Source organism: Nansenia antarctica (genome assembly GCF_963989245.1).
Source record: "Nansenia antarctica genome assembly, chromosome: 20".
Classification (NCBI taxonomy): Eukaryota; Metazoa; Chordata; class Actinopteri; order Argentiniformes; family Microstomatidae; genus Nansenia; species Nansenia antarctica.
Genome location: NC_137693.1, coordinates 20148008 through 20171139, shown reverse-complemented (window position 1 = coordinate 20171139; position 23132 = coordinate 20148008). Strand labels below are relative to the sequence as shown.

The following is a 23132-nucleotide window of genomic DNA, read 5'->3' as shown; positions in this document are numbered from 1 at the left end:
CTGTCTGTCCTGTCTGTCGGTCTGTCTGTCTGTCAGGGTTCTGATTGCGTACTACGCGCGCGCTAAATGAGGGATCTCCACTCCTCTCTCCTCTCTCTCTCTCTCCACTGGATAGGCGTCAAAAACACCTCTGAGAAAGAGAGAGAGAGAGAGAGAGAGAGAGAGAGAGAGAGAGAGAGAGAGAGAGAGAGAGAGAGAGAGAGTTCTCCGCTTGCTGAAAACTGCAGCCCCTCACACTCTACTGTACATACGGTGGGCTAACTCACCTCTCCATAGTGTGGGAGATGGCGCAACTCTCTCTGAGAAGAGAGAAAACGGCACCGGTTTTCATATTTTTCTTCTTGCATCCAACTGACCGACCGATCGATCCGACCCACGACCACAAAGACGCACTGTGACCGGTCACCTGTCCCTCTCATCGGAACGATGTCGCCTACGTCCACTTTGCATGCGAGAATGTGGGTGGGAACGATACGCATGTGTTATTGGAGTGATGCTTTCAGTCTCAGATATGTTTTTCCTATTTTGAACCATCAGTATTTCTGTTTAGCAGTGACAATGGTGTGTCTGTTGTTTTCGTCCGTCCAAGCGGATGGTTTGGACTGTCCGTCATCCTGCATCTGTGCCAGAGACCCGGGGACCGTTACCTGCCTGGACGGGGGATACGACACCGGGATACCGGACGACATACCGGAATGGACAGTCACTTTAATACTCAGGGGGAACAACATCTCAACTTTACCGACGGGAACGTTCACCACCAACGGGACAGGGGGGCTGGAGTTGATCATGACTCTCTCGCTGTCACATAACGGGATACGGGGGATCGAGGATTACGCATTCCTCGGACTGCCCCGGTTGCGTCTGCTGGATCTGAGCCACAACGAGTTGGTGCACATCTCCGCCCGGGCTTTTCACGGTTTGCGAGAACTGCGCTCCCTCTACCTGAACCACTCGCTTCTGCCACCGGCCGTGGCGCAGCTCTCCGACGCGCTCGGCACCGGGAGTTTGCAGCGCAACCTTCACAGACTGGAGTTATCGGGTAACCGGTTAAAAACGATACCCCTAGCCAGCTTGGACGAGTTCAACCACCTGCATTCTTTAGTGCTGACGAACAACTCCATTGAAAACATTGGGAGCGAAAACGTCTCCAGTTTGTACCGAAACAAGCGAGTACGCGTGTATTTGTCGCTGAACCCGTTTCGGTGCGACTGTGACCTGGAGTCGTTCTGGTATTGGTTGCGGAACTCCTCTGGGTGTCCAGACGCGGGGGGCGTCCTGTGCGCCCAGCCCGAGGCCCAGAGGGGGGTCTCTTTGGAGAGGCTGCGCGCAGAGGACGTGGAGTGCTTGGATGAGAACCTGGAGGCGGTTTCTTACGTCTTCCTGGGTCTGGTGATGGCTCTGATCGGGCTGGTGTTCCTCATGGTGCTGTATTTGAACCGGGAGGGCATCAAACGGTGGATCAACAACATCCGAGAGGCCTGCCGGGACCAGATGGAGGTCTATCATTACCGTTACGAACAGGACTCCGACCCCCGGCTGGCGAACGTGACCGTTTAACGTCGATCAACTACTAATCTCTCTTATGGCTATAACTCGTGACGTTAGAATTAGAAGGTTCTATCTCAAGTTTTTTGCATAATCTGATCCATTAGGTGTTCATTAATGCCTGTGTGGTGTTATTTTTAAAATGTTGACATTTTTGAGTTAGTAATTAATAAAATACAAAGGTTCCATCTCACAAAACATAATGGAATGTAAAAACGTTGACGCTCAATAACTCTGAACTGCCCTAAACGGAGATAGAACCTTATCATTCTAACGTCACGAACTGTCATTCACTTCAGAAAGCGACATGACTTTATAGTCGAGTGCTAAATGCGCTTACAAGAAGAGGAGACGGCAATAATGCGCATATCGTCTGTTAATATTTCGACAAAAAAAGAGGACATAGGCTTAGGCTAATTTGCATTGTGGTAACTTGTGGACTCGACTTAAAATCGGAATGCAGGACAGGACTGCGTTTAATTGGACTAGTTAGACATGTGAATGCAATAGTTGTCCATGATAAATTGTTCAGTCCCTCCAACAAATACATCTGAAATACTGTATCAGTATGATGATAAAAAACAACAACAACTATAATCTGAAATTAAATGCGCAGTCCATATTATGATATAGCCTACTGTATCCAAAACAGTAACATTGTAAATACGTTTTACCTATACTGTATTACAATAATGTAAAATATTCTTTCTTTTGAATATGGGGGTTAAAATGAATGAAAGGCATAAGATGAGTATGACTGTTGCTGTATTTGTGTTTGCATGGTCCTGAATTTTTTGTGAATAAGACATTTTCAAGCACACAGTAAATTCATTATATATACAGAGAGAGAGAGAGAGAGAGAGAGAGAGAGAGAGAGAGAGAGAGAGAGAGAGAGAGAGAGCGAGCGAGCGAGTGAGTGAGTGATAGAGAGAGGGAGGAGGGGGGGGGAGAGCGAGAGAGAGAGCGTGCATCATTGTAATAAAGTGCCATGCCTGGGAGTCTCAGTTCCCTCAGTCAAATTTGTATCATGATGCCTATCAATCTATCAATCTATCAATCTATCAATCTATCAATCTATCAATCTATCAATCTATCAACCCATGCAGGTGTGAAACCACATGGGTATACAATCTCCAACATATATACACTTTTCATATCTTCCAAGTCTGTTGAATGTCATGTAAAATAAACTTGATCTGGGGCATATCCATCAGGTTAGGGTTAGTTTATTATTATTATTATTATCCATTATTTATGGAAAGGTCCGAGTATGAATGATAGAAGTATTAAGAAGTATTAAAAATAGGTAGAGAAAACATGTGAGTTATTGTGTTCTTTGTGATGACCCATGAGAGTAAAACCCAAAGATACTAGCTGACTAATGTGCCATGCTTTTTATTTGTTATAATGTTATTTTAGTTTTTAGGCCTACAAAACACATGGTATGATAGTTACTAGGCCACTTCGGAACTAAAGGTATACCATGCCTTTTTCAATCAATCTAAATGAAGAAAGAAACAAAGAATCGTTCATGTGGAAAATAAATAGTGCCTATAAGGCAATTGGTTTACTAAAAACATCATTGGTTAAATACACCCAAAAATCATAGCTCAACACATGGGTATTTGAATGAATGAATGAATGAATGAATGAATGAATGAATGAATGAATGAATGAATGAATGGTCTTTATTGTCATTGCTATAGTACAGGTACCAAACAACGACATTTAGGAGGGGTGGCTCCCCTGGTGTTAGGAAAGAAAAAAACTTTTAAAAAAAGTGGGAAGGAGCTGGTTTACATAAATAAAGGCTATGTACACTATCCACTATACTATACTGTACAGATAGATGACTAGGGTTGTCATATTGCACATAGTATTATTGCACATTCATTTAAAGTGTCGCAGTTTGCAGGCTTGATTATTCATGATGAGGTAGGCTATTTAACCATAGCTATACATACAGTCATTGACAAAAATATTGGCACCCCTGTAGTTCTGTCAGATAATGAACCACTTCTCCCAGAAAAGTGTTGCAATTACAAATGCTTTGGTATTCACATGTATTTCTTTTGTTTGCATTGGAACAACACAAAAAGGCCAAATCTGTCATAGAACAAAAACAATTACAGACAACTTGTATTGAATCAACTTAATATTTGGTAGCACACCCTTTGGGTGTATAGCACTTTTCCTGCAAACATTGCAGCTCAAAGTGCTTTAATTAATGAGCTTCTCACACCTCTACACCTGTTCTCTCACATTTGAAGGGGGCCTTCTCTCAACTGCTGTTTTGAGATCGCGCCACAGGTGTTCTATGGGATTTAGATCTGGACTCATTGCTGGCCACTTCAGAACTCTGCAGTGCTTTGACTTTAACCATTTCTGGGTGCTTTTTGAAGTGTGCTTTGGGTCATTGTCCTGCTGGAAGACCCATGATCTCTGATGGAGACCCAGCTTTCTGACCCTGGGCCTACATTGCACCTCAAAATTCTTTGGTAGTCTTCAGATTTCATGATGCCATGCACACAGTCAAGGCATCTGGTCCCAGAAGCAGCAAAGCAACCCCAAAACATCTGTGAACCTCCACCATGTTTGACTGTAGGGACCGAGTTCTTTTCTTTGAAGGCCTCATTTCATTTTTGTAAACAGTAGAATGATGAGTTGAGTGTTTTACCAAAAATATCTATTTTGGTCTCATCTGTCCACAGGACGTTCTCCCAGAATGATTTTGGCTTCCCCAGGTAAGTTTTGGCAAACTCCAGTCTGACTTTTTTAATGTCTCTGTGTCAGCAGTGGGGTCCTCCTGGGTCTCCTACCATAGCGCCCCATTTCATTCAGATGGTGACGGAGAGTGCGAGCTAACACTGTTGTACCCTGTGTCTGCAGGTCAGCTTGAATTTGTTTGGAAGTTGATCTAGGTTTTTTATCCACCAATCGAACAATCCTTCGTTGCATTCTTTCATAAATGTTTCTCTTCCGTCCACGAGGTTAGCGACAGTGCCATGGGCTGTGAACCTCTTGATGACATTGCGCACAGTGAACACAGGAACATTAAGATCTCTGGAGATGGACTTGTAGCCTTGAGATTTTCCATGCTTTTCCAAAATTTTGGCTCTCAAATCCTCAGATAATTCTTTGCTCTTCTTTCTTTTCTCTATGCTCAGTGTGGTACACACAGACACAAAGGTTGAGTCAACTTTTCTCCATTTTAACTGGTTGCAAGTGTGATTTTTATATTGCCACACCTGTGACTTGCCACAGGTGAGTTTAAATACAAATTAAGGGAGCATTACATGCTTGAAATACAATTATTTGTTACAATTTTGAATAATAATAATTTTGTCCAGTCCAATCCGTTCTGTGTGCAATGATATCAGATTCTCTCCTTTTTTGTCTTGTTCCAATGCAAACAAAAGAAATAAACATGTGAATACCAAAGCATTTGTAATTGCAACACTTTTCTGGGAGAAGTGGTCCATTATCTGACAGAAGTGGCACCATGACTCTATTATCTGTAATATGTGGTGTGACATTCCCACAGAAAGTAACCCCATACATATTCCATCCAACAGTCTTTATCACATTCTGAATGACATTCAGGGTAGGCTATTCTGTCACAATGTCCAAATTCGGACATTGTTTGAACAGAACTCCGCTCTCTTTCTGAATCACTTCGGGCCTGCAACGAGGGGGGCACGGAAAGGTCGTCTCTCCACATTACTATGAAGACAACTGCTAATAAAATGGAGCCGATGGTTCGGCGGGTAAAGGGTAGCAGGGGTATAATAACGGCAAAACGAAACAGAGGTAATCTCGTCTGCACCGTGACTAATAAGACCGAGAGAATCCTGATGGACCTATAAAATCATGCAGCTCCCGGACGCGTCGAACCACCGAGCGCCAGTCTTAATTAACAATCCCCAGACGACCGGGGGTGTTCGGGATTCCAGAACCAAGGTCACACCTCGTGTCCCATCATCCCTGGGAAGGGGGGCTTCTCGTGTTAAAAGGGCCGATTCCATTTGCTGTAGTCTACTTTCTACAATCTGTATTGAACCGAACCGACCCAACACCATCAATCTGGTCCTGATCCACATTCCCCTTCCCTGGGTGAGAAAGCTAATCCATAAACAGTCCTGTAGGCCTACTACTACTCCCTGCGCACACGCGCAGAAATGTAGCTTGAAAAGGTGGCAAATGGGACAAACTTTTTTTCTCTACTTCTCTCTGTCTCTCTCTGTCTCTCTCTCTCTCTCTCTCTCTCTCTCTCTCTCTCTCTCTCTCTCTCTCTCTCTCTCTCTCTCTCTCTGTCTCTCTCTGTCTCTGTCTCTCTCTCTCTGGCTCTCTCGGGCTCTCTCTGGCTCCCTCTCTCCCCCTCTCTGTCTCCTGTGTGACTTCACACCAGTAATCAATTAATCAGGTAATTCCGTCTATTAGGAAACCGAGACGATCAGGGAGAGAGAGATCTGAGTGTAACATCTGCGGTTGATCTGCAGTCGTTTACAGTAGCAACGGGGATACATTCAGTCGGACTATACGAAGACACAGGCAAATTGAGTCGATGGACATCTCTGTTTCTTTATAAAGGTTCATATTTTTGTAAACGTGCACATTCATATGTTTTTACAGAGACAACATGTAGCCTATGGAATATGTCATAGGAAAGGTTAATATGTTAACCGTTGCAATGTAGGCTACAGTATACTGTGATCATTGGTTGAAATACAAACGTTCATCTCTAGACTGTTTCTTTTGAAGTTCCTATAAAAAAATCGGACATCAGTGTTTCAAATGAGGGAGAGATAAACGATCAACATATCTGATGTTCTGACATACTGTACTATAGAAATCGCCCCATAAGAATTTATGTCATATACTGTACAGTATCTGAAGCTGTGTGATTGCTAATGACAGCTGTGTGTGCTTATTCTATAGGCTAGCACTTTCCTTGCATCATCAGTTTAGGAACCAGCTTTACATAACCATGACATGAAGATATGAGACAATGTCAGTTTATGTCAGGTGATATAACACTGTCATATTGTATTTATGGGTTTGTGAGATCAGTGAATCAGTGAATCGCCAAGTAATATATTTCAAACACTTGAAATTCACATGCCTTTTAATTACATCTCTGAAATCTGTTGTTTGGAGAGTATTAGTCATTATTCATGGTGTTACATTCATGAGGATTCAGCAGCCGGTTCTACAGATGAATAAGTACGTTTTTATTAATAATACATTTTGAATAAACACGTTGTTAGGGAAATGTGGTGTAAACAAAGGAAGGCCATGACACACAAACAAACAACCTCAAACAAGAGAGGCGAGAGATGAGAGATTGATAGAGGTGGTGGAAAACCTCTGCCATCTTTCTGGGCTGGTTTGATGAATGACTGCTTTTGATTGTGTCACGCTCAAAATTGTGTGTGCGTGCGTGTGTGTGTGTGTGTGTGTGTGTGTTTGTTTGTAAGAGAGAGAGAGAGATAGTGAAAAGGAGAAAAGGATGTGTTTTCAAGCTGACAAATGGACCAGAAAAGAGCAGAAGATTACCTTTAGTGTGTGTCATTAAACATCCACCCACATGTGTCACGGCTTGGTGAAAAGGTCCGCATGTCGAGAATTGTGAAACCTCGCACTCGAGCCAAACAAGTCTTGTTCGCTTTTTTTGCATATGACGGAAATAATGAAGAACCCACTTAATATTATAACCAGCAGTTTTACATTCACTAAATACCTTCACTTTGTTAGCAAACATGGGTGGGGGGTAGTATTCTTATTTGTTTGGGGGCGTGTCCCCTTCATTTCACCCAACCCACATCCTCATGAATAGCCATGTGCGTGTGTGTCTGTTTGTTGACAAGACAGACGCTGCCATCAACGACTTTATCCACAAGGATTGTTGATCAACATACTATTCACGGGACTGTGGTCTGTCGACATACCTTCTGTTTTTGGTAAGCGTGAGCTATATGTGTATGCCTAAGCTGTGTGTATGCCTTCTAGGCTAGCCAAGCAGGTGTTAGCTTGTTAGCTAGCTAGCTGGCTTCGTTAGAGAGCTGACGATGGTTTTGTATGTTGTGTATGAATGTATACAGTATGTATACAGGATGACTTCTGAAGTACTGAAGTACAGTACACTATTCATGAGAGTCTATGAGTGGAAAGCATGCAAGCCCACACTATTGAAGTGTCCACACCTCTGACCTGAGATTTGTCTTACAGAAAGACGAGGTGAGAGGTTCAGAGGTTCTGCATATACTGTATATTGCATAGGTATCTATCACTACCATTCTTGTTTTATTTATATCATGTTCTTATATCACTATTTACACTTTTGGTTGGATGCTAAACTGCATTTTGTTGTATAGTAGGCTAGTTGTACTCTGCGCTGACAATAAAGTTGAATCTAATCTAATTAGCAATTATATTGTATGAACATAGTAGTATTTCATAAAAATTGTGTGTTGGTAACAGTGGGCAATCATTTTAAATGTCCGGTCTTCTATTTTTATTACATCTTTGATGCCCAGATGAGATGGGATGGGACTTAACCAAAGTCCCACTAGATCATTATGGACTATAATGAGAAATGCATTCACACGGACACAACATTATTATTTTTTACTATTCTATTATTGTATTGCTCAATTGTATCTTGCCTTATGTATCTTTTACTTTTTCCATTTTTTCCATTGCCATTTTATTTTGCTGCTGCAATGTCGATTGAAACTGAAGCCATAAGAATTTTACTCTCTTGTACATAATGGGATGTAATAAACTTTTGGAACACATGGCAATAAGAAATCATGAATCTTGAATTATTATTATTATTTAGCAATTCAAACATGTCAGCCCTGCAATTTTGCTTCCTGAGGGTTAGCTGACAACCCCACTGACAGATGACAGGTAGATAATGACAGGTAGTGTAATGGGGGAGTGGCATTACCTGCCTGTGAAAAGTGTCTGTGAAAACTTTGAGGATGAATTTCTCTGTTTGTTGATATACACATAACACATAAACACACATAATTGTGGCGCAGGAGGTAGAGCCGCCGTCTAATGATTGCAAGGTTGGCAGATCAGCGGTTCGAGCCCCGGCTGGCCTCCTTGGGCAAGACACTGAACCCCAAATTGCTCCCAGTGAGCGGGCCGGTGCCTTGCATGGCAGCTTGCCGCCATTGGTGTGTGAATGTGTGTGCGAATGGGTGAATGAGAGGCCGTTGTAAAGCACTTTGGATAAAGGCGCTATATAAGTCAGTCCATTTACCATTTACATAACTTCTTCAGCTTGTTTCAGATTTCAATGTATGACACATCATCTGAAAAATGACCTTGCCCTACTTGGGGACTTTTTCATCAGACCCTGTCACGTGTGTTTGTGTGTGTGTGTGTGTGTGTGTGTGTGTGTGTGTGTGTGTGTGTGTGTGTGTGTGTGTGCTGGATTGCTTGGATACGCCTCAGGGGAACAACTGAATTCAGCTCAACACAAACATCCATAACTTGTCCAAAACACCCATAAGACCTTCTGTCAAGGGCATGTCACCCCATGAATGCAGGCATTACCCCCACACTCTCCTTCAGATAACAAGATTCTTGTCTTTCTTTCTTTCTGTCTTTCTTTCTATCCTTCCTCACCTCATCTTTCCCCGTCCTCTCTCTATCTTCTCTCACTCTTCATCAACACTCCCTAATCTCTGCCCTCTTTTTCTGTCTTTCCCTTTCAGCTATTTCCTCCCTTAGTTGTCTCTATACTCTATTTCCCTCTTTCTTTTCTTCCCCCTCTCTCTTTACTGTCTTGTCTCCCTTCCAAATATTTCCTCTTACCTCTCCTCCTTCTTCCATCCTCTCATTCTCTCCTCCGTCCAGGTAAATGACTTCAGGCAGCGTGAGTGACTTTCTAAGGACGTGGGGACAGGATTCACGCTGAGGTCAGCGAAAAAAGAGAGAAAGAAAGAGGAAAGATTAAGAAAAGAGGGACACATAGAAAATATCCATTAGTGTCCTTTAGACCGGCAGAGGCCATCCTCGCCTTTTTGAAACCTGTGACTCATCGTTTCCCCACCCTGTCACTACAGTGTATGTACTGTATGTCATCCTTACTTACTGTACCAACAGGGTCACTTTGTCATTCTCCGATAGATGCTCTTAAAGTTATGTTGTACAACTCCAATTGTGTACTGCCGTACCTCTTTGCAGCTTCTTATTTCTTGTGTGCATATCTGCATCATTGTAATTATCATGTATACTAAATTATGTATTTGTGCATATAGGCATCATAACGTATCATGGCACTGGGGTGAAAAAAATGGATGAGTGGGAAGTACTTGTGGGGTCTTGTTATTATTGATTAGAGCCAGGGGATGAGACCCAGGGGGACTGGCCTGCCGACAGCATTGGCTCACTGTTACACCACCACTGGTTCTTTATGTTACCTGTTTATCTGTTTCTCTTTATAATTACTGCTCATTAACCTAATGAGCTTTGGTCTATTCCAGCTTCATACCCAGGGGTGTGGGCTAGGGGAATGAGGTGGGGGAGTCTCTCTACCATCACACACACACACACACACACACACACACACGCATGCACGCACGCACGCACACGCACACGCACACGCACACACACACACACATTTGTGTTAATGATTAATGAATAAAGTTAGTCCACGCAGCCTGTATTTCATACATCAAGTGAACTACTCTTTTTACTATTATCATAAATCTACTCTCATTAAAAGGTCAGCCAATTTGCCAAATGAGGGGAAACGCAGTAAATGTGATGTGAGCTTATAAACAACATTTCCTGTGACCTCAGATATGAGCCCCCAACTCTCCGCCCTCACGTTTTAATTGCAAAGGAGCAGGGGTCTTTAATAGAAGCAGATGAGATTAATTAGCTCAAACTCGGAACACTAAAGACTTTGTTTGTTTACAAGCAAGGTCACCCAGAGCTCCTAGGGGATGACATCACAAACGAGCTCATTAGATGGACTCGCTACATACAATAGCTTCAGTATACAGTATGCATCAATATGCAATTGGACATACATCAATATATTGGTGTGTGTGTGTGTGTTTGTGTGCATGCATACTGGTACATGTGTGCTTCCCAGCTTTTGTGTGGTTAAGAAAAATCTACGTTTCCCCTCCTAATCAATGCTTGTGTGGTCTCATCCTTGGGATTATGGCAGTACTCATTTGCTAGTGTGTAACTCACAGGCCATCAGGTTGGAGAGCTCCACCAGGCTGATCGTAATGTTTTGACTGACTTATAAGGGCTTTACTGGGCTTTGATTGTCTCCATACTCTGGACAGAACAGCTGGAGGAACAGCCTCTCAATGTTTACAAGGTCCAGGAGTCTGAGGTCTAACAGAGGCTGCGTTCGTAAAATTCGCTGTGGAATCTGATCAGCACTCATGGAATGCCTCTTGTCCAATCAAATGACTTGTTATGTTATGTTATGTTAATTTTATTTATAATGCGCCCCCCATCCAACTTTTACATCGGCCCGGGGCGCAGCCCGGGTAAAGGAACAGATAAAGACAAGGACAAGGACAAGGAACACAGAAAGCAAACAGACACAGACGACTTAAACGTACATCTCAAGGGATACAATTCACAACAAATAGGGAGTAGACTTAGGGAACATCATTGACGAAGAGGTGGGATTTTAACTTGGCTCTAAAGGAGTCCAGAGTGGGGGCAGACTTGATGGCGGAAGGGAGCGCGTTCCACAGGGTCGGTGCTATCACCGCAAAGGCACGGTCACCCTTCCTCTTGAGGTTGGTGCGGGGGACCCTCAGGCTGAGTTGGGCGTCGGACCTGAGCCTGGGCCTTGAGGTGGAAGACAGGTCCAGGAGGTCCTTGATGTAGGGTGGGGCGAGACTGTTGAGAGCTTTGTAGACAAAGGTGCAGATCTTGAACTTCACTCTCTTCTTTACTGGGAGCCAGTGAAGGGAGATGAGGACAGGGGAGATGTGGTCCCTCATTTTAGTGCCTGACACCAGCCTGGCAGCGGCATTTTGGACTAGCTGCAGGCGGTAGATGGTCTTATCAGGAAGTCCAGCATAGAGTGAGTTGCAGTAGTTGAGCCTAGATGAAATTAGCATGACTTGGTCCCTTTATGACGTTGAACCCAGTGTGCGCTCCGGCACTCTGAGCGGATTTCTGAACGCAGCCATACATCCTCCACCTATTTCAGGGTTCCAAAAGTATTGGAAAACATAATATAATATCAAAATAAACTCATGTTTAGTATTTGGTTGACAATCCTTTGCATGCAATAACTGCCTGAAGTCTGCAACCCATCAACCCCACTAGACGATGGGTATCTCCTCTAGTGATGCTCTTGTGATGAGGCTTGTAATGCAGCCATCTAAGTCATTGTCTATTTTGAGGTATTTTTGCCTAAAATCTTATCAGGAAATTAAAGGCAAATTCGATTGAATTTAGATCTGAATATTGACTTGGCCAGTCAAGAACTATCCACTTTTTGGCCCTGAAAAACTCCTTAGTTGCTATTACAGTATGTTTGGTGTCATTGTCTTATACTGTATGATGAAGCACCATCCAATGATTTTGGAGGCATTTGCTTGAATCAAGCAGACAATATATTTCTGTACACATCAGAATACATTCTGCTGCTGGTGTCACATCATCAATCCACACAAGTTAGCCTGTCCACAAGACCGTTTTACAAACCTCTGCAGGCTTTTTAGGCACTTCTTTTTTAGCAAACTGTAAGCTGACCCTCCTTTTTTAGGATAACTAGTGTTTTGCACCTATGCAGTGAAGCCTCTGGAATTGTGATGGTGGTGTAATACAAGGCAAGGCAGGGCAAGTTTATTTGTATAGCACATTTCATACAACAGGGGCAATTTCAAAGTGCTTTACATACATTATTTAAAATGACAGCAAGAGGAGCATAAGAAAATAAAAATGACAATGAATAAAAGCTAATATAAGAAGTAAATAGATCAAACATTTAAAAAGACAATAGTTAATGGAAAAAAGACATTGATAGAAGTGTTTGTGTTTAATCATAACTGGTGCAAAACATGAAGGTTTTTAGCTTAGATTTAAATATTTTAAGGGTTTGGGCCTGTTTGATTTCTTCAGGGAGTTTGTTCCAGGAGCATGCAGCAGCGTGACTGAAAGCTGCTGCACCGTGTTTTGTTTTTATTATTTTATTATTAGCTGATTAGTCTCAGCTGACAGGGACCTTGCGGGAATATAGGGTGGGAGGAAATATGATATGTATTTTGGTCCAAGACCATTTTGGTGTACTCTGTGGATGGTAGTCTCTCACAGATTCATGCCTACCTCCTGGAGATTGTTCCTCATGTGGGACAGTTGTTGTTGTTGTTGTTGTTTTTTTAATTATGATGAGCGTTCTTTGGTCATCCACTGCAGAAATTTACCTTGGCCTACCAGCCTGTTTGCGATTGCTGAGCTCACAAGTTCTCTTTTAGTTAATTGACCTCACCTTGTTATTTACGTAGCTTTTGCTATTCCTGTTGTTCAGTCTTGAACTATCATTGTATGGATATACCTGTTTCCCTGCAAATGTATAGTGAAGCTTACCGTTGATGTTTGCAACTCTGGGTCCTGTCTCCGCTCTGCACTTGGATCCACTTTAAACCACCTGTTACACCAGTGCTTTCTTTCTTTTTTAATGATGTCCAAAACTGTTGATTTTGGTTCTCATCTCTTTTAGGGGAGCACAAATGAGGAGACGGAACACACCTGACAAGCCAAGTTTCCAATACTGTTGGTGCCCTGAAATAGGGGGTCAATGTATTAAAGTGAGGAAATTAGTAAATGATTAAATCAATCTGAAAAAAAGAAAACATTTAATTAAAGCGGAGAATCTCTACTTTAACTCCCGTTACGTAGGAGTAGCCTACAGGTGTCCATTTGTAACTGACATAATTCAAGTGACAAGAACCTTGAGTGTCCTTCATATCTCACAACAACTGAGAGAGGCAGACAGACAACCCTCAGAAAACCCATATACAAACTCACATAGCATACTGCACTAACATTTAAGCCTGTCTGTCTGTCTGTTCGTCTGTGTATCTGTCCATTTACACCTCTACCTCTAAATGATCACTTTATGTGTTTCTGTTCTTCTGTAGTCCTACATTTCTACTTCTGTTATAAATCGCTCTCCATCAGTGGCGGACTCAGGCTGTTTGAAGGGCAGGGGCGAAAAGAAAAAAGGGCACCTACTGCACAACATGGGACCCCATCAGTGCACATGGTCAAGTTTAGACCATTGGAAGGGCAGCCAATAGGGCACATCCTCTAATTTTGCCACTCAAAAGGGCACTTTAGTGCAACGTTTTTCAACTGTGGGGGCACATGGTCAAGTTTAGACCATTGGAGGGGCACCAATAGGGCACGTCTTCTAATGTTCGCCACTCAAAAGGGCATTTTTGCCACTCAAAAGGGCACTTAAGACAGACGTTTTTCAACCATGTGGGCACCAGGAGTCCGCCAGTGCTCTCCATGGTCCTGAAAGCTTTCCACTATCTGCTATGAGTCGCGCTCAGCAGGCGCAAAGGCATCTGTTGCATGTTTAGGCCTACATCATCTCTGTGTGAAAATTGTGTGCGAAATATATAGGACTGTTTGATATATGGGTAACATATTATCCCAAAAAATAAAAAATAAAATAGGTTAACCTTTAACCTCTTAATGAGGCTGTGTTCATTGTGTTTAGGATAACATCGCGCTAATTAGGCCTATACTCTGCGAAGTGTTCTCTACGGGTCGGTTAAAGTCGAGATAATAGGCTAACTTCCAGAAAATGTAGTTTAGCCTATTTCCTTAATGACGTCTCTGGAGATCAAGGTTGAGAGTACATTTGCCAATGGACAGAGAGAGAAACAGAGTTCCACAGGTGTTCGTGGTGGGCTCACTGAGGGAGACGCGGCGTTGACAGAGCCAACACACTGAGCCACCCTGGACTCAGATAAGGTTAGCTCAGAGGTGAGTACACATCCACACCGCCATACGCAGGAGCCTAATAGAGCAGTTATACTTAAAATTGTTGGTGTTGAGTGACGAGTTAAACTTGTTCATAAGGCGCAGGTCGTGCATTAATTTGAGCAAAGCAGGACACATTTATTAGCCTAACAGCTTCAAATCAATACAAGTTATTCAGTGATTTAATCACCATGTTATACCAAGTCGTGAGCTTAGAATTATAAGGTTCTATCTCCATTTTTGTCAAAATTGAGTTTTTTACATAATCTGATCCATTAGGTGTTTATTAATGCCTGTGTGGTGTTATTTTTTAAATGTTGACATTTTTGAGCTAGTAATTCATAAAATACAAAGGTTCCATCTCACAAAACATAATAGAATGTAAAAACTTTGACGCTCAATATCTCTGAACTGCCCTAAACGGAGATAGAACCTTATAATTCTAAGCTCACGATATGTACAATATGGATATTGTTGCAAAAACTATTTATTGACCCTAACACATCTATTTCCCTTTTGGTTGGTATCTTTTCAGACGGGAGCTTTAAGGCTTCAGCCATGCCATCTCACAGACGGGTGTTGGTGACGAACGACTCCGTCCTGATCCATCCCCCGGGCTTCTACATCATCGCTTTCACCTCCTTACCCTTCGTCAACCTCTACATTATTTTCCTAGCGCTAGTTTACGTGGTGTCTGTCTTGTTCAACACATTCGTGATCTACATAATCATGCTGGACCACCGCTTGCACAGCCCAAAGTTTCTGGCAGTGGGCAACCTGGCGGTCGTTGACCTGTTCCTGAACACGTGCATTATTCCCGGCATGTTAAAGACATTCCTCGCCAAGGATAATTTCGTGCCGTTTAATTTATGCTTGCTGCAGATGTTCGTGTATTACAATTTCCTGACGCTTGAGTCCTTGTCGCTGGCGGTGCTCGCCTATGACCGACTCATTGCGATATGCTTCCCGCTGCGTCAGCACTCCATCAACACCATGTGGAGCATGTGTTGCATCCTCGGAGCCATTTGGTGCATCTGCCTCTGCATGGAGATATACTCCACCACCATAATGACCAGACTCTCCTTCTGTGGTTCAGTCACCGTTTCCAGCTACTTCTGTGACTACGCGCCCGTGTTTAGGTTGGCGTGCAATGATAACTCCCTGCAATGGGCCACCGCCTCCACCCAAAGCATGGTGTTCCTTTTCGGACCGTTATGTTTTATCATTCTCTCATATGCAAGCATCCTGTGCGCCGTGTTCCGGATGAAGACGGTGGGTAGCCGGGTGAAAGCGTTGGCCACCTGCACGGAGCACCTGATCCTGGTGGCCATATTCTACATTCCCATCCTGACCATCTTCCTGATCGGGTTCTACCTGTTCAAGATTAACTCCGATTTGAGAGTGCTGAGCCTGTCGCTGTCCTCGTGCGTGCCCCCCTGCCTCAACCCCATCGTCTACTCCCTGAAGACCAAGGAGATCAAGGGCAGAGCGCTCACGCTGTTCCGCAAAGTGAAAGTTGGCTATGCCTAAGTCTACATGCACAGGGAGGTGTGAGATGTTCATGTTTTGGTGTTGGAAAAAGTTTATTCTGTTTTAATAAATAAGATAAGATTCTGTCTATTTTGTTCAGTTTTTTTTCCAGGCTGCCCACATATACTGTCTACTGTACATTTGATAAGGGGATAACTCACCACGTTGTCTACTGATTAAAGTGAATGAATGAATGAATGAATGAATGGTCTTTATTGTCATTAATACAGTACAGGTACCATACAACGAAATTTAGGAGGGGGGGCTCCCCTGGTGCTTGGAAAAAAGACTAAAAACAAGAAGGGAAAAGAGCTGGTTTACATAAATAAAGGCTATGTACACTATCCACTATACTATACTACTATACTATACAATAATACACTGTGCTGTACTCTATGCTATGCTATAAATATCCTAACATTTCCTATATCTGAACCTTATGTACACAAGGGTTGTCATATTGCACATAGTATTGTTGCACATACTGTCTACTGTATATTTGATAAGGGGATAACTCACCACGTTGTCTACTGATTAAAGTGAATCGGTCATGAGAGAGCATTGATCAGCTCCTTAGCCACTGCTACATAGCACTTTTCGTGTCCATCGGACTTGCGGTTCAGAAGAAGATATTATTGTGTCCAGACAAACAGTTAAAAGGTGATGGCCTCTCAAAGTTGAAAGTGTTGCTATAGCGCCCCCTTCTGGAATTTTGCAGTCAAAACAATCTTCCGCCTGACAATTATTGTTCTGAGGGTGTTGGTCCTCTATGTGCTCTTTGGTCCTCTATGTGCCTGCCAAAAAACTAAAAAGTTACCAATATTTGTGGGAGTCATGGCCATTTAAAAAAAGGCCTTGAACATAGAATTAAATAATCAGAAATAATCACCACCATTTGTTAATTCAATCATTGCACTGTAGTTCGTTCGTGTTGTGGCATTTATTTAGTTTTTCCCTCCCACATTACAAGTGGCAACTTACACCCTTTATGTTACGGCTCCCCCCTACACCCCCCTAGACGTAGAGCCAGAAGATCTGGGGTTCGTAACATACCTTCCACCTCCAGGCAGTGAAAAACTCCTCTATTGGATTCAGGAATGGGGAGTAGGGAGGGAGATATTCCACCAGCATCCTTTCATGTGCTGCAAACCACTGTCTGACCAGATCTGAGTGGTGAAAACGCACATTATCCCATACAGCAACATGCTTGTTCAGATGGTCTCCATTTAGACCCCTCTCATTCTCAGGGATTATGTCCCTGTAAAGAGTGTCTAAAAAAGTCAGCAGATGTTGTGTGTTGTATGGACGAAGACAGGGTATATGGGTGAGGAGTGGCTGGAGTGGCCTGGACTACTAATAGTGGATACCTGTGTTGTTTATTAAGTTTTTTTTTTTTTTTTTTTTTTTTGCGATATTGCGAAGATGGTAGAAACATGACTGTGTGACCTTTTTTACATGGTATTAAAAATTCAAGTGGCTATCAAAAAAGACTCCCAGATTTTTGGCGGTGTTACTTACATTGGATGCCAATGAACCGAGGGACCGCCGAATTTCATTCGAGGTACTCTCGGGGCCTATAACTAGTATCTCAGTTTTATCTGCATTTAACTGTTGGAAGTTTTGTGCCATCCAATTATTTATTCCAGCAATACAGTCATGTAAGATGGTGATGCTTGTGTTTCCTTCCCTTCTGTGTTCTCCTGTCATTCTACATCCAGGTGTCGTCAATAGGCTAGGTGCACGATCTCACTACTTCCTGAAAGGCACCTGGCATGAACATATCCTGTCTCACTCTATTGGTTTAATTGATTAATCAGCTGTGCACTGTGTGTTCCAACGGTTTACCGCACAGCTGATTAATCAATTAAACCAATAGAGTGAGACAGGATATGTTCATGCCAGGTGCCTTTCAGGAAGTAGTGAGATCGTGCACCAAGCCTATTGGCCAATCTATTCCCTCATTCATCATTCTACTCCTGTCCAATCAGATGGCTGCCCATCCTCCAATCAGAGGGTGGCCCGTCTGTTTAAATGTTCCTCATTGTGTCTCATTGTGAGTTGACTGTTTGGTTGCGTTAGTTTGTCAACTCTTAGTTTCTTTGTTATTCTCCTTAGCTTTAGGTTATTTGTGTTATTTCGTACTTACCTTTCCATTTAGTAGTTTGTTTAGAGAAAGATTAAGTTTGGTTGTTTGTTTATTTGATTTAGTATTGAGTACAGTTTATTTTCTATTTGTATTGTCACACACTAGCCATAGGAAACAGGCGTAGGTGAGATACCCTTGGGTATACATTCCATCACGTAGACTCATCTATGTTAAATACAGTAGGCAAAGGAGCGGCTGTCATTATGTAGAATTGTAATCACTGGTAGGGTCACCTTTTATTAATTTGTTTCTTTGGGTTGACACCGCTCATAGTCGGCCTGTTGTCCTATGGCTTGTGTTTTTACCTCACCACCATTTGTTAATTCAATCATTGCACTGTAGTTCGTTCGTGTTGTGGCATTTATTTAGTTTTTCCCTCCCACATTACAAGTGGCAACTTACACCCTTTATGTTACGGCTCCCCCTACACCCCCCTAGACGTAGAGCCAGAAGCTCTGGGTTTCGTAACATACCTTCCACCTCCAGGCAGAGAAAAACTCCTCTATTGGATTCAGGAATGGGGAGTAGGGAGGGAGATATTCCACCAGCATCCTTTCATGTGCTGCAAACCACTGTCTGACCAGATCTGAGTGGTGAAAACGCACATTATCCCATACAGCAACATACTTGTTCAGATGGTCTCCATTTAGACCCCTCTCATTCTCAGGGATTATATTCCTGTAAAGAGTGTCTAAAAAAAGTCAGCAGATGTTGTGTGTTGTATGGACGAAGACAAGGTATATGGGTGAGGAGTGGACGCCGTTTTCTGAGATGGCTGCACACATTGTAATATTCCCTCCTCGTTGGCCTGGGACATCAATGGTTGCTCTCTGTCCAATGTGATTTCTTCCACGCCTTCTACCTTTTACCAGATGGAAACCCGCCTCATCAACGTATATGAATGTGTGCAGCGGTTCCCTGGCCTCCAGCTCCAGTACACGCTTTATCCCAGAATAGAGAGAGAGAAAAAAACTATAAAAACTTTTCCTGTGTAACATAATGCATTTTGGACAACATATTGTACAGTATGAACGGTCATGTAAGTGTACTGCATGGCACTACACAAAGTAACCAGTTTACAGCACTGAACATTAGAGTATGCATAGAACACATAAATGTTTTACCTGTACATACTGGTGACGGATCTCCTTCACTCTGTCGCTGTTCCGTTCAAATGGCACATTGTACAATTGTTTCATGCGCATTTCATTTCTCCTGAGCACTCTGTCAATTGTAGCGATTGAAACGGATTCAATATTCCCAAAGATATTGTCATCCTCTATAACAGCGCTTTGTATCTCTCTCAACCTTATGGCATTGTTTGCAATCACCATTGCACAAATGGCTTCCTCTTGTTGCGGAGTAAAAAGGGGCCCTCTTCCACCTCTGCGAGGTTGTCTTGCAATCCTATGTGGTGCAGAGTAAAATTACAGTAATGTACAGTAAACATGAGATATACTGCTTCAACCCATATTACTGTAGTGTACAATAACAGTGCTTCCCACTTGTAAAATGCTGCAGTACAGTACCATACTGTAAATATGGCAAATCTTTACTGTAACACTACTTTACACTACAATACAGTAAACCTGTGCTGCGGTAAAGCTGTAAGTCTAAATGTAAAATGTAAAAAGTGACAAGTTCTTGTCCCACTGTAAGCTTCATGTATGACACAATGACAGTAGTACATTGCAGATTGTTTAGTGCTGAATTACTGTCCAATATACACACCTGTTCTCCCGACGAAATGTTTGAATAATTGAATTCACAGTGGTTCTCCCAACATTTGGCTGCACCCTTCGACCAGCCTCAGCCATTGTGAGGCCGTGATTGACAACATGGTCCACAATTGTAGCCCTAATGTCATCAGGAATCTGTCTATGTACTTGGCCTCTTCTTCCTCTTCCCCTGTTTTGTCCCCTCCCCGCATCCTCGCCCCTCTTCCACGATGCTGACCTTCCATTTCTGTGTCACAGTATTGTCGAAATGGTACACACTATGTCCTGCTCGGTTCATATATGCTTGCCAATTGAGGGTTCATGGGATTCAGCTCTGAGTGACTGTGGAGAAGTTAATGCTTCACACACTCCTCCTCATCAGTGAAAGCTGAGGTTCACCTGAGAGAAATAGTTTTTTCAGGAAAAAATGATAAAGAAATGTATACAATTTGCTTGACAGATTTTGACAACTTGTTCAACTTTTTTGTATGTAATGACTCAAGCAATGAACTGAGGACTATTAGTTTTATAGGGAATGACTATTCAGCATTCATAAGTATTGGGAGACACCCGGGACGCACAGCTGGAGGAGGAGGCAATCGGGAGACGGGTGGCACTTAGATATTAATTGTAAAAGGCATTTTGATGGCCACATTTTTGCACCCCACTGTAGTTGGAGAGAGCCATTATCCTTTCTTTTGAAGAATAAGGGTAGATAGGGACAAACTATACAACAGCAGCAGTCCCCATGGCTTATTCATTTTCATTCTTCGTATCTGTTGTTTATTCTCTAAATAAGCCACTAATGAAATTGCAAGGGCCAATAGGAATGTTTTGTCCCTCAGGGCTTGCAGAATCAAGTGGAGGCTGTTGGAGGTAGACATCGGAGGACAGGCTCATTGTAATGCACGGAATGGAATGAGGAATTCTTCACCACAGGATGCTGTTCATGCACAACCAGAATGATTCGATTATTATGGTGACATGAAGACATCAGTTCTCAAATCATGGGTCATTCAATTCTCAGGCAAAATGTGATGGTTGTACAAACAAATGTGCTATAATGCATTGATTGATTATGAAGCCTAGGAATCTAATTCATGATTCACAATTATATGTTTTGGTCTTTAAATACAGTGGCTGTAATAGTGTTATCATTATGTATATTTTGCCTTGCTGAAGTAGTTATAGATTGTGCAATACTGCCCCCAAGTGTGTGTTGGGGGTATTCACAAGTGTAAGCCACTAGAGCTCAGCTGTACTGAAGCTCAGACCATCGCTATTTCATGTAGTTTTTAACTGAGCTATAGCCTGAAAAATAGGATCATATGTCATATAGCTCTTCTAAGTTAGTTGGGGGGGGGGGGGGGTTATAACAAAAAAACATGTAGTAGCGATCCAGAAGAGAGCAAATCCACCCGCGGAACCAACGTGTAGCGGGTCCCGGGTATACCGGGTACATTTAGATGTGACAACCCCAGTCCGTTGCGCAACATTATCATTATCCCCCGTTGATGAAGTTATGGTTGGTTAATAAGCCCAGTTAACGTTCAAGGTAAGATAATAAGTTGCTTGCTATTGTTATTTATTATAACACTATTACAGCCAAGCTGTATTTAAAGACAAAAATATATATAATTGTGAATCATGAATTAGATTCCTAGGCTTCATAATCAATCAATGCATTATATCACATTTATTTGTACAACCATCACATTTTGCCTGAGAATTGAATGACCCATGATTTGAGAACTGATGTCTTCATGTCCAGAATCGAGACGACATTGATTGGCCTATATCTCATTGTCTCCTATATAGCAGCTTTCTGTACACTGACTACATAGTTGTAGATAGTAGGATATAAACTGGTGTCTGTGTGTGACAGACTCAATGTTAGCTAATTTTCTTTCCTGACAAGTTATTGCTATTATTATTAACAGGGACAACGTGTTGTCTATTGGTCTGTAAGGACATGCCACATGCCATGCATGGAGTTGCTTAAGATTCCCTTGGATGCAATCTTGTCCCTCTGTGGATGTGACCTCATTAAAATGAATGTACAGAGGACTTGACTCCCATCATTACTATACATATATATGTATATATAGGTTATTGTGAGGATCTGAGAGGTGTGTGTGTGTGTGTGTGTGTGTGTGTGTGTGTGTGTATTAGTATAAGTATTAGTATACCTATACTATATTAATATACTATTACCCAACTTCCTGGTCTCTGATATATAACATAACCTGAGTCTTATCTCTTTCAAGACACAGATGCTGAATGGCGTCCTCTTCACCTCATGACCGCAGCCGGAGCGAGGAGGAGGATGACCCTCTGGACCAGATGATAACGCGGACGGGCTGTGCCGAGCTCCACTACGCCGTGCAGGAGTGCATGGCAGACAAGCAGGACTGGCGCAAGTGTCAGATGCAAGTCCAGACCTTCAAAGACTGCATGATGACGTTCCAGAATGCACGGAAAGAACAGCTGACGAAGCAGAGACAAGCGGCTACAGAGTCTTAGAGAGGGACACAGGGACTTGGTCTAAAAAGACATGGCAGTATGTCCACAGTACTCTCTGACATGGCAGTATATCCACTGTACTCTCTGACATGGCAGTATATCCACTGTACTCTCTGACATGGCAGTATACTCACAGTACTCTCTGAGCTTGTCTGGATTGTTATTCTTTTTGTCTGAATAATCATGGTCGATACAATCTATCATATAAAGCATTCAGTTCTTCTTTTTTTTAATCTATTAATTATTTTTTAATTATCTATTAGGTTTTGCGATTATTCAGCATAACAAACAATCCTAAGTATGCACCCCCTCCCTCCCTCCCACATAGCTAGAGTGATAGAAAACAGGTGTGTGTACGTACAGTATGTTTACGTGTCTCTACATGCAGAACATTCTGTCTGACGTTGTATGGCTTTAGTTATCACCATCCTTTTAACCACTGTCAAGGTCTTTCCATAGTCCAGAAAGGGTATCCATGTTTTTTCACAGTTTCTCTGTGAACCTTTCAGGGAAAATCGAATCTTCTCTAGGTTGATGTAATACACCCGTGATCCATCGGTGGGGGGTGATGCGTGTTTCCATTTGAGAAGTATGAGGCATCTAGCGAAAAGAGACGTAAAAGACATCATTCCATTATTAAGATAATGGGGAGTATTGGTCCAAGAGGGAGC

At 42.5% G+C, this 23132-nt stretch overlaps 3 protein-coding genes across 4 annotated transcripts; all 3 read left to right on the top strand.

Moving 5' to 3' along the window:
- Window positions 1-558: 558 nt before the first annotated feature.
- On the top strand, window positions 559-1560 carry tpbgl (trophoblast glycoprotein like; the record flags this gene model as incomplete). Its single annotated transcript, XM_080549521.1, has 1 exon — window positions 559-1560. One exon carries the CDS (start codon window positions 559-561, stop codon window positions 1558-1560), a length of 1002 nt encoding a protein of 333 aa, XP_080405647.1.
- Window positions 1561-15102: 13542 nt separating this feature from the next.
- Window positions 15103-16074, top strand: LOC308174441 (olfactory receptor 2A12-like; the record flags this gene model as incomplete). The annotated part of the gene is made up of 1 exon (XM_080549520.1): window positions 15103-16074. One exon carries the CDS (start codon window positions 15103-15105, stop codon window positions 16072-16074), a length of 972 nt encoding a protein of 323 aa, XP_080405646.1.
- A 5354-nt stretch (window positions 16075-21428) lies between these two features.
- Window positions 21429-22688, top strand: coa4 (cytochrome c oxidase assembly factor 4 homolog). 2 transcript variants are annotated; one of them, XM_080550095.1, is made up of 3 exons: window positions 21429-21493; window positions 22206-22480; window positions 22511-22688. In XM_080550095.1, the coding sequence occupies exon 2, from the start codon at window positions 22219-22221 to the stop codon at window positions 22459-22461; it is 243 nt and encodes an 80-aa protein (XP_080406221.1). In that variant the 5' UTR covers window positions 21429-21493; window positions 22206-22218; the 3' UTR covers window positions 22462-22480; window positions 22511-22688. The 2 variants fall into 2 exon arrangements, with proteins under 2 accessions (XP_080406221.1, XP_080406220.1); XM_080550094.1 differs by having other exon boundaries at window positions 22206-22688.
- Window positions 22689-23132: the final 444 nt, after the last annotated feature.